This window comes from Myotis davidii, unplaced genomic scaffold (genome assembly GCF_000327345.1).
Source record: "Myotis davidii unplaced genomic scaffold, ASM32734v1 scaffold653, whole genome shotgun sequence".
NCBI classification, from domain to species: Eukaryota; Metazoa; Chordata; class Mammalia; order Chiroptera; family Vespertilionidae; genus Myotis; species Myotis davidii.
In genome coordinates, this window is record NW_006285129.1 from 945,564 (window position 1) to 957,478 (window position 11,915).

Here is an 11,915-nt window from a genome sequence, read left to right on the forward strand (position 1 = left end):
CGACTCCCTGAGTCATCCCGGGCCCCGGGAAGGAGGACGGGCCCGGGTACCCTGTGCTGACCCGCACCCCGCGGAGGCCACTGACCGGCCGGTCCCCGCGGCCTCTCCCTATCCCAGCGTCGCCGTCTCTAGACCAGCCCCCGGTCTGTCTGTGGTCAGAGCCATGCTTCTCAGACTCGTCGTGCTAGTCTTCTGCCCTCCTCTCCCCTCCTGCACCGCAGATGTGCGGCAGGGCTGTGTGATCGGTCCCTTCCCGGCGCGGCCACGCGTCTGCACCTGTGACCTCCCCGTGTCTTCCCCGGAGGGGCCGTTTATGGTGCTTTCTATGTGGCGGGCATTCCCGGACTTGATCTCCCTTCAGCCTCCCAGCACTGAGTTACAGGCGAGGGTACTCAGCCTCAGCAATTTTGAATGACTTACCCACAGTCACGCAGCCAACCTAGTGGTGCGGCCAGGATTTAAAGGTGAGCCAGCCCCAGACTTGGGCCGAGTATGTACTGAGTTGGATTAGAAGCCGAGGACACACTTTTGCAAGGTTTCAAGAGTTCCTTCCACAGGTGAGCATAGACTGTAATACAGAATAGTACGTAAACACACACACACATCGTCAGTTGGGGGAGACAGGGGTTTTCTTTGGGGGGGAGAGGATAGCATTGCCAGATAAAATAGAGGAAGTCCAGTTAAATTTGAATTTCAGATCAATAACACTTTTCAATGTTTTTTTAAAAAGTGGATGTAAGTATGTGCCAGATACTGCATGGGACATACTTACACCAAAAAGTTATCTGCTGTTTATCTGAAATTCAGCTTGAGCTGAGAGTTGTGTCTTTTTGTTTGCTAAACCTGGCAGCCTCTGGGAGAGAGCATGTGTAAAGGGGACAGGATTTGGAATCCAAAAACCTGTGCGTGTGTTTTGTTATTACAAGCTGCGTGATCTGCCCATAAAATGGGGATCATAGAGCACAGTTAGGTAAAATGTATGTGATGGTTTTCTGTAAAAAGTATAGTATAGCACTGGTGCTTGAGGAGCCCTTAGTTAAGAGGGACCTTGAAGGGCCTTAGGTAAATGTTGGGAAGAAGTGGGGGAAGGGCATAAAGCTGCTGAGAGGTGAATGCCCCAGGCATGCTAAGGGATTAGGAAACTGACTAGTGTGGCTTCTTATCAGATGGTTGGTGTGAGGGCGCTCCTTTTCGTTCTGAAAGGTAGATGGGCCCAGGTAGAAGACCCCAAATGTCGCATTGAGGGTGGTTGCACCCTGCAATAGAGGACTGTTGAAAAAGTTCAGAGGATGGTGGAGGCAGAGAAGTACACACAATGGCATTTCATAATGACCCAGCTTGGTACAGGAGGAAAGATTTGGCTTATTGGTGGCCTATTGGAATAGTTCACACACAGAATAATGATGAGAGCCACCCCTTCTCTCCTTTTCTTTCTTTCGTTTTTTTTTTTTTTTTTTTTGTGGGCCCTCATGCTTTGCTTTCTCAGAATTCTCAGGAGGAGTTTATTAAAAATTGTTACTGTTTGACTCTACTCTCAATCTGCTGAGTCAGACCTCCCAGCCAGGGAAGTCCAGGCATGTGTATTTTTTTTTTAATGAAGACTTTTATGGAATAGCTGGATAATACTATTTTGATATGAATTTTTGATGGGGAAAAATTACACACTGTTGAGCAAAAGTCGTCACAAAAAGCACATATATTATCCCATTCGTGTAAAGTTCAAAATAGGGAAAACCAAGCAATGTGATTTTTTTGGATGCATAGCTAGATGTTAAGCATCCATGTTGTTACCACCACCACTGCCATCACCTCCTAGGGGTTCTGATACACAACAAAGTGTGAGAACTACTGCCATGTTCTTCACTGGCTCTCAAGCGCCCTTTTCTCATTTTGACACCTTTCTTCCAGCTTTCATCCATTTGTGGGTCTTGTCCACAATCCTTATACTTAGTAACTATTCCGTCTGGATGACCCTCAAAGCCTTCATTGTTTTTTTTATTTGGACTCATCACTGTACTTTAAGCTAGAGAGGCAATTACTTCCCTGTTGGGGGAATAACCAGAAACAGTGTATTAGGGGAAAAGGAATAATAATGCATGGTCAGAGTCAGCCCTTGATGCCCTTTATATAGATTGAGTTTCCAGTATAAGAATGAGTCTGTGTTTCATGCTTACTGTTAGGTACTGCGCTAAGTGCTTTCCATGCATTTAATCCTCAGAGCAGTCCTATAGGGTTGGTACAATAAAACCCATTTTATACATGAAATAAGTGGACCTTAGAGAAATTAAGTAACTTCTTCAGGATCATAGAATTAGCAAGTAGCAGAATGGGGATTTGAACCTGTGCCTGAAGAACACCGACTGCCCTTTACGTCTGTTCCATTTACCTTCCAGTAGCTACTTAATGACCTCTCTTCATCATTTTTGGTTTGTTGCCAGGCAAAGGATACCAAAGAAGAAAATTGCCTTATCCGTATTTTGCTCAGCAATAGAAATGAGGTGTCTTATCTAGGACACGGCTTTATTCATTAACACAGATGGGATCGTTGATAGTTAGAGTTCTTTTGTTTTTAATTTTATTGATTTCAGAGAGGAAGGAAGAGGGAGAGAGAGAGATAGAAACATCAATGATGAAAATCACTGATCAGCTGTCTTCTGCACAACCCACACTGGGGATTGAGCCCACAACCCAGGCATATGATCCTACTGGGAATCGAACCGTAATCTGCTGGTTCGTAGTTCGATGCTCAAACACTGAGCTACTCCAGTCGGGCGACTGTTAGAATTTTAAGAATTGATTCTGTTCTGGGGCTTGTGTAACTGCTTCCCTTATCTGCCTTCTTTGGTCTCTGGGAAGCTGGAGTTTGTAGTCATATGATCTGGATTCTGGTAGATTATGAAAAGTTGTGGGGATAGGAGAGGTAAGACTCCAAATTCATGAAACCTCATTTTTGCAGTTCAGTCCAGGAGTTACACATTTAATCAGATGATACATTGTACTTTCCTGCATTCAGTGCTGCCAAGTGTGTTATTTTATACATATTTTTAAGTTGCCTTCTTCATTTCTTACCATTAAAATGAAATACTTCCATTTTAATGGCAGAATTAGAATATTCATCCTTGACAATATTTAATAACACGTGCACCTTATAGAAAGACGGTTGTGATATATCAGTAGATTGCAACCTTTGATGCTTATCAAAATTACTTGTGGAGTAGAGATTTAAATTTTTTTTCTTCCTTTGGTCATTTGAGTTGGTAAGTTTGAGTTCGGGCCGGGTCATCTATATATATATATTTTTTAACATATTTTATTGTTTTTTTACAGAGAGGAAGGGAGAGAGATAGAGAGTCAGAAACATCGATGAGAGAGAGACATCAATCAGCTGCCTCCTGCACATCTCCCACTGGGGATGTGCCCGCAACCCAAGTACATGCTCTTGACCGGAATCGAACCTGGGACCCTTCAGTCCGCAGGCCGACGCTCTATCCACTGAGCCAAACCGGTTTCGGCGGGTCATCTATATATTAAAAGAAAGAGCTGGAGGTGATTTTGAGCTCCAAAAAGACGGAGAGATACTCTTAGAGCCCCCCACAATTCCTCTCACAGGTCCCTGAAACTGGAGAGGATGCCTGGGGTCCTACACAATGTCTTTTCTCTCTTTCATTCCTAATCGGTAGCGTGGACAACAGCGAGTATATGCGGAATGGGGACTTCTTACCTACCCGGCTGCAGGCCCAACAGGACGCTGTCAACATAGTATGTCACTCCAAGACCCGTAGCAACCCTGAGAACAACGTGGGCCTCATCACACTGGCCAAGTATGTGGGATAGAGGAGGAGGGGGTTTGGCAGGTGGGTGGGGGTTTCCCACATGTTACCCACTGTGGTGTCCAGGTTGCTACCCTTTTGTAGATTTCGTGAGGCTTTTTTTGCCCATCACCTTCCTAGACTACCTTCTTCACTGTTTCGTGTAAATATAAATAGTAACTTGGTTTTATATCAACCTGAATTTAATACAGTTATGAAGCTCAATCTCCTGGGGTAAAATTTCACAGTGTTTTAAAAGTCTGTGAAAAGTGATTTGGGGTCAGAGTCCTGTTACGTCCAAAGTGATTTGCTTTACGAACTGATAATCCGCAAATGAGTAACCACTCATCCCAGTATGCATCTTGTTCGCGGGAAAATGCGTCTGGAAATGGAGACGGTGGGAAAGAATCATAGTAGCATCCAATAGTTGTGGAGGAGTCTCAGCCCTGCCAGCAAGATAGCACGAGAGAAGTAAGGGGGAAGCACTGGAAGGGAGAGGGCAGGTTTTTACAAAATCAACCACTTATTTCTTGTGCCTCACATCTGAGCACTGGATCTCCCCCCCCACCCCCCCCGTTTGATTGAGGCATATTTGATATGTACCATTGTATAAGGTTAAGATATACCACATAATGACTTGATAAATGTATATATAGTTGATCCTTGAACAATATGGATTTGAACTCCCTGGGTCCACTTGGATACAGATTTTTTTTAAAAATATATTTTATTGATTTTTTTACAGAGAGGAAGGGAGAGAGATAGAGAGCTAGAAACATCGATGAGAGAGAAACATCAATCAGCTGCCTCCTGCACATCCCCCACTGGGGAATTGCCTGCAACCCAGGTACATGCCCTTGACCGGAATCGAACCCGGGACCTTTCAGTCCGCAGGCCGACGCTCTGTCCACTGAGCCAAACCGGTTTCAGCTGGATACAGATTTAAAAAAAATAAATATACAGTTGGCTCTTTGTATCCCCAGGATTTTTATCCACAGACTCAGCCAGTTGTGGATCAAAACCAGTATTTTTTATCTTGGTTGGAGGTTCCAACTGTATGCACTGTTCTATGCTATTTTTTAAAAATATATATATTTTATTGATTTCAGAGAGGAAGGGAGAGTGAGAGAGAGAGAGAGAAAAACATCAATGATGAGAGAGAACCATTGGTCGGCTGCCTCCTGCATGTCCCCCACTGGGGATTGAGCCCGCATCCTGGGCATGTGCCCTTAACCGGAACAATTTTGTTTTTTTCATTCATTGGTTTACCACGTGTGGGCGCGCACGTACAGTGCGATTGAAACTTCATGGCCCATGCTCAGAAGTCAGTATTTTGTGGAAGAGCCACACTCAAGGGGCCAAAGAGCCGCGTGTGGCTTGCGAGCCACAGTTTGCCGACCACTGGGCTAGGGCTTCTATGCTATTTTTTATAAGGGACTTGAGCATCTGCAGATATTGGTATCTGTGGGGTGTCCTGGAACTAATCCCCCATGGATACTCAGGGATTAGTTACGTTTTGGGGGAGTCAAAAGTTATACATGGATTTTTCATTGTGCCCCTCGTTGTTGAAGGGTTAACTGTATTGTGAATGATTATTATAAGAAGATAACATCCACATCTCATATAATTATAACTTGTTATTCCTTGCATTGACAACTTTTAGATGTTAAAGAAAAGTAGAGATTACAGTTATTGTCAAGTTCTCTAAAGAAAAGATGAGTCAAACATAGTTTAGAGACACTTGTTTTGACCTGAAATCATGAAAATGCTTTCCCCATATCCCAGTGACTGTGAAGTACTGACCACACTCACTCCTGACACCGGCCGCATCCTGTCCAAGCTTCATACTGTCCAGCCCAAGGGCAAGATCACCTTCTGCACTGGCATCCGAGTGGCCCACGTGAGTCCTGGATCCCTTTGATGGTTCCTCCTTGCTCTGAGGTTCTGCCGCCAACATTGTTCATTTCTCCCCTGGAATCTTGAGCCAGAACCAGAGCAAGGGAAGAGAGATGGCCTAGAGAAGGAGTAGGAAGGATACGGTGGGATGACTGACAAGAACGGGAGAGTGAAGGAAAGGGGTTAGACCTTGTGTGAGCATGATGGTAGACTTGAGGTGCGTAGAAACCGTAAGAAAACAACAACCGAGTGACAGAGGAGAGAGGCCAGTGATTGCTCAGGCTGACTGAGAACTTCCTCTTCCTTTACAAGTTGGCTTTGAAGCACCGGCAGGGCAAGAATCACAAGATGCGCATCATTGCCTTTGTGGGGAGCCCCGTGGAGGACAACGAGAAGGATGTGAGTCCCCGTGGCAGCCGGGGTTTTGGGTGGGAAGTATCTGGAATGGGTCTTTCAGTCTTAGGCAAGCCTGGCAGGGGCAGTGGGTTCATCCCTTTGGGGAAAGGTGGATGTGCAGAATTTAGTGTTTCTACTGGGGGACCTTGGGGAGGTCAGCAGAGTTCTGTGTGCTTTTGTGAGGTGTGTCACTTGCCCTCATGGTGTTGGACGGATTTCCTCATGTATCTCCCCTTCTTCCCAGCTGGTGAAACTGGCAAAACGCCTCAAGAAGGAGAAAGTAAATGTTGACATTATCAATTTTGGGGAAGAGGTGAGTAAGGACTAGTTGGGGGGCATTGACTTGATTTGGTTATAGCCTGAGAAGAGTCCTTCCCCAGAGGGGCCTGTGCTGTGAAGAGTAGCTGCAGATGGACCGAGATGGCAGAGAATGGGGAGCGAGCGGGGCAGCAAGGAGAGTCTCCGTGTTCTTTCCTCCCCAGGAAGTGAATACGGAAAAGCTGACAGCCTTTGTGAACACGTTGAATGGCAAAGATGGAACTGGATCTCATCTGGTGACAGTGCCTCCTGGGCCCAGCCTCGCCGATGCCCTCATCAGTTCTCCGATTCTGGCTGGTGAAGGCGGTGCCATGCTGGGTCTTGGTGCCAGTGACTTTGAATTTGGAGTGGATCCCAGTGCTGATCCTGAGCTGGCCCTGGTGAGCAAACGTTGACCTCAGGTAGAGCCCCAGGGTCCTGCTTTGACCTCTACTGACACACCCACACGCCACACAGCTCCTGTAGGGCTAACAGGCCTACACACCCCGCTCATTTTCCCAGACCCCGCTTTGTCCCTCGGCTGCAGAACTACATCTGATCTCTAAGGGCAACAGTGTCAGACTCTTGTTCACTTCTCCTGATCAAACCCCAGGCTTCTCCTGGGCCCTCTTTTCCTGTATCACCTCTCCGGCTTTTCCATGTGCGTAAACCAGAAGGTGCCCCTGTGCTCAGTGACTTCCCCACGAGTGCGGGAGGGTGGGAGAACATCTGACCCTGCCCTGTCCTCCGCCAGGCCCTTCGCGTTTCTATGGAAGAGCAGCGGCAGCGGCAGGAGGAGGAGGCCCGTCGGGCAGCCGCAGCCTCCGCGGCTGAGGCAGGGATTGCTCCGACTGGGACCGAAGGTGAAAGAGGTGGAATCTGAGTCCCGGGACTGCGGGTGCTCCATGGGAGTGGGGGCTCAGGCAGCATGGGAATATGTGGGCGGAGGGAGTGCTCTGGGGTGGGTCTGTGTGGCACATGGCACCAGTTCCATCCTGCCACTGTCTTCCTTTCCCAGACTCAGACGACGCCCTGCTGAAAATGACCATCGGCCAGCAGGAGTTCAGCCGCACCGGGCTCCCTGACCTAAGCAGCATGACTGAGGAAGAGCAGATCGCTTATGCCATGCAGATGTCCCTGCAGGGCGCAGGTGAGCCAGGCCTGGGCGGTAGTTTTCGGACAGAGAAGTTGGGGTGGGGAAATGGAACTGAACAGACTGGCCTCTTTTCCTCAGAGTTTGGCCAGGCAGAATCATCTGATATTGATGCCAGTTCAGCCATGGACACCTCTGAGCCCACCAAGGTGAGCTCATCAAGCTTAACACAACCTCCCTACCCCCACCCCCTACCCCCCCACTATGCTCAGATCCTTGGCTCTTCGGCCTAGGACAGTTCCTCCTTTTGGGGTTGTAGGTGAGCTCTTTGAGGAGCACATGGAAACAAACACGTGGATAAACATTTCTTGCGTGTAAACCTTGCTAAGGCATGCTAGTGGTCTGTAATTTTCCTCCCCTGCTGGTGGGAGCAGGCTGGACAGTTCTCTAGGATGTCATCTTCCTAGGACAGTGAAAAGCGGGTCTAGGAAAAAGAAAAAGGAGGAGTGGGTGTGTGATAGCCGGAAACCTAAACGTGATGGTGTGTTTTCACCCTTCGAGCCCAGGAAGCAAAGCTCTCAGGTTTCTCCTCTGTGGAGATGACACGTGTTTGCATTCATACTATATAGATACTGGGTGTTTTCCTGAATCTTCCTTCCTGCCTTCGGCCAGAGGTGTCCCCCACCCCCAGACTGGAGAGGGGGGCGCAGGCAGCAGTGTGCTCCCCGCCCCCCCGCCCCACGCTGACACTGCCCTTTTCCAGGAGGAGGATGATTACGACGTGATGCAGGACCCCGAGTTCTTGCAGAGCGTCCTGGAGAACCTTCCAGGTGTGGACCCCAACAATGAGGCCATTCGAAACGCCATGGGCTCCCTGGCCTCCCAGGCCACCAAGGATGGCAAGAAGGAAGAGTGTGAGAGAGAGGAGGATATGGCATGAAGGAGCGCGTTCCCTGTTGAGTTCTCAGTGTCTTCAATGTGGGGTCTCTAAATCCTGACTCACTCCCCTTCCCGTCTCCGTCCATGACCGTCTCCTCACATTTCTCCTGCCCTGGGACTGTTTTACTTGCATTAAGAGAAGCTTTGCTGAGAGTCGCTGTGTTGGGCTCTAGGGCCACAGAGGTGAACAGAAAACAGTACTGGCCTCTGGGGACTCTGAGTCTAGGGCAGGGCTGGCGCATAAATGAGCGATTCACACGTCTGCCATGTCCCCAAAGCGGCGTGAGCAAGGCGCTCTGGAGTCAGCGAGGAGAAAGGGCCAAACTCTTGCAGCCTCTGAAGGCTCCTGGAGGTAACATTTGAGGCCTCTAATGGTGAAACGATTTTCATCCTCGAGGAGCAGATGGGGATGTTTCCAGTACGTGCTGGTGGGACGCAGGTGCTTCGGAGGACTTGAGCAGCTCAGGACTGCTTGGGTGAGTGGCTGCAGAGGTGGAGAAGTAGGCAGCAGTCAACACCAAAGGTCAGCGGTCCTCAGGCCTGACTTGCACAAAGGGGTCTGTGACGCCCTGGAGCACCAAATGCAGAGGAAAGCGTTTTGTGTGGGATGGAATGCAGAATTCACATTGCCCACCCCCTTCATTTTATGAAAGAGGTAAATAATATTTGACACATGAAATGCTTCCGTATAAAGCATGAAACATAAAAACAAACAACATATCTGAAGCCACTCAAATTTAAGAGCTAGAATATTTCCTTGTCACATATCTAGGCCTTTTTTTTTTTAAATCCTTACCCCAGGATATGCTTATTGATTTTAGAGAGGGAAGGAAGAGAGGAACAGATGTGAGAGAGAACATTGATTGGTTGCCTTCCATACATGTTAATATATTTTTTCTTGATTTCAGAGAGGAAGGGAGAGGGAGAGAGACATAGAAACATCAATGATGAGAGAGAATCATTGATGGGCTGCCTCCTGCACGCCCCACACTGGGGATTGAGCCCGCAACCCGGGCGGGCGTGTGCCTTGACTGGGAATCGAACCATGAGCTCCTGGTTCATAGGTCAACACTCAACCACTGAGCCATGCCAGCTGGGCCCCTATGCCACCTCTCCACATCCTCCTCAAGGATAACTATTAGCCTGAATTTTTATTTTTTCCTTTTAGTTTTCTCATATACACACAGCTTCCTGACCAGAATATGTTCAGCTCTGCTTGCTTTTGAGCCTTATAAAAAGTACTTTTATACTGTGAGACTTTTGGGACTTGGTCTTTTATCAACTGTTTTGTTTCTGGAGTTTCATCAAAGGTGTTGCTTCATTTTTCATGGTTGTATAGTATTCTGTGAATAGACTGCTGTCTTTATTTTCCTATTGATGGACATTTGCATTGCTGCCAGTTATATTTCTGTTATCAACAGGGTTACAGTGGGTTTTTTACATCTGTCCTGATGCACCTGTGCACGGGTTTCTTCAGGGCCCTTCACAGGGTGATGCCAAATGGTTCCTCAGAGTGGTTGTGTGAACTGCCCTCTGGCAGTGTAAGAATTCCTGTTCTCATTGTTTCCAGACCGTGTTGTTGGTAGCACTTAACTTTCTACCAGTCTAGTGAGGATAGAAGAACTCATTGTGGCCTTACTCTGTATTTGCCTGATTATTAATGAGATTGAGCTTGATCATCTTTTCATATATTTCTAAATAAGTCTCTGTATTTCCATTTTTTGTGAAATGTCTCTTCATATTTTTTGTCCTGTTTTCCTTTTGGGTTGTCTATATATTGATGTTCTGAAGGAATGCTTTATTAAATCATTATTGGTTATATATGTTGTAAATATGTTCTCCCTATCTATGACTTGTCCTTTCACTTTAAAAAAATTTTTTTAATTGATTTTTTTTTTTTTTAGAGAGGAAGGGGGAAAGAGAGAAAGAAACATTGATGTGAGAGAGGACCATCCATTGGCTGCCTCCTGCATGCACCCTGACTAGGGATCAAACCTAACTGAAACCCGCGTGTGTGCACTGATCAGGAATCGAACCCACCATCTTTTGGTGTATGGGACGATGCTCCAACCAACTGATCCACATCAGCCAGGGCATCTTTCCACTTTTTAAAAGTTGTCCTTTATTTATTTATTTTATTTATTTTTTTGTTAATCCTCACCGGAGGATATTTGTTCCACTGCTTTTCAGAAAGAGAGTGGGAGGGATCTAGGTAGAGGGGGAGAGAGAGAGATTGATTGGTTGCCTCCTGCACACGCTCCCATGGGGGCCAGGGATCGAACCTGCAACCCAGGTATGTGTTCTTGACTGGGAATTGAACCCAGGACCCTTTGGTATGTGGGCTGGTGCTCTGACCATTGAACACACCAGCCTGGGCTGTTCCACTTATGTATGCATTCATTGGTTGCTTCTAATATGTGCCCTGACCAGGGAACAAACCCACCACCCTGGTGTGTCAGGGTGACACTCTAGCCAACTGAGATACCCAGCCAGGGCATCCTAGTGTTCTTATCACTTAGGAAAAGGGTTTTAGGAGTTCTGTGCCAGGAACCAGGGGCAGAGACCAATATTTATTGTTTCTATTATCTCTCACTTTCACATAGAAATTTCTTATTCCATCCCAAATCAATTTTTGTGTACATTGAGATATGGATCTAATTTCAATTTTTAAACATGGAAAACCATTTGTTATAGCACTGTTTATTGAGAAATCCCATCTTTCCCCAGTGATCTGAGCTATTCTGCCTGGGCCAAGATTCCGTGAATTTCTTTTCCAATATCCCAAAGTCAGACCTTAAAGCCTGAATATAAACACGGTTCCACAAAATGAAGCTAGAAAACTTTTTTTTTGCTTACATTATGTGGATGAGTTCCATTTCGATACTAATTAGTGTCTAAATTTAGGGGGAGACTAATCAAATATTACTTGAAAGAAGCAGCCCTTCTAGGGCTTAGAAATCTTTTTCAGCTTGGGTGTGGTCCCAAGCAAAATCATGTCCTGGCAGAGCCTGCCCATCAAGTAATGACAGGACCTGTGTCCCAGTCCTCTGGTCCTCTGCATGCCAACTGGGTGACTTCAGTGTTCACGAGGATGACTCAGAGCCTACCGTGGCCTCTTCCAACTTACAGATCATCATCACAGTTCATTCTCTTATACTTGCAACTACACCCTGGATCCTGTCCATCTTAAGAAATGCTCCCTAATGAAGTCAAATACTTACTTGGTCCATAGACCCCTATCCTTAGCTCTCCCTGTACTTTGCAACAGTCCTGTGAAGAAACGTGTGTATAGTCATGTACCATATAATGATGTTTTTGTCAATGACAGACCACATATGCCATAGCAGTCCCATAAGATTGTAAAGGAGCTGGAAAACTCCAAATGCCTAGTGACATCATAGCCCAGTGATGGTGAACCTATGACACGCGTGTCAGAGGTGACACACGAACTCATTTTTTGTTGTTGATTTTTCTTTGTTAAATTG

At 46.7% G+C, this 11,915-nt stretch overlaps 1 protein-coding gene across 4 annotated transcripts in view; it reads left to right on the forward strand.

Annotated features, from left to right (window-relative positions):
* Positions 1–9,265, forward strand: part of PSMD4 (proteasome 26S subunit, non-ATPase 4) — a 14,446-nt gene extending 5,181 nt beyond the window's left edge. The window contains exons 2-11 of one of the 4 annotated variants that reach the window (XM_015558758.1): positions 362–464; positions 3,681–3,821; positions 5,595–5,709; positions 6,018–6,104; positions 6,346–6,414; positions 6,584–6,799; positions 7,153–7,270; positions 7,417–7,548; positions 7,633–7,700; positions 8,255–9,265. In XM_015558758.1, the coding sequence (XP_015414244.1) occupies positions 3,700–3,821; positions 5,595–5,709; positions 6,018–6,104; positions 6,346–6,414; positions 6,584–6,799; positions 7,153–7,270; positions 7,417–7,548; positions 7,633–7,700; positions 8,255–8,431 (1,104 nt within the window). In that variant the 5' untranslated portion in view covers positions 362–464; positions 3,681–3,699 and the 3' untranslated portion in view covers positions 8,432–9,265. The remainder of the gene's footprint in view (positions 1–361; positions 465–3,680; positions 3,822–5,594; positions 5,710–6,017; positions 6,105–6,345; positions 6,415–6,583; positions 6,800–7,152; positions 7,271–7,416; positions 7,549–7,632; positions 7,701–8,254) is intronic. The other 3 variants (XM_015558756.1, XM_015558757.1, XM_015558759.1) reach the window with 3 other exon arrangements.
* Positions 9,266–11,915: the final 2,650 nt, after the last annotated feature.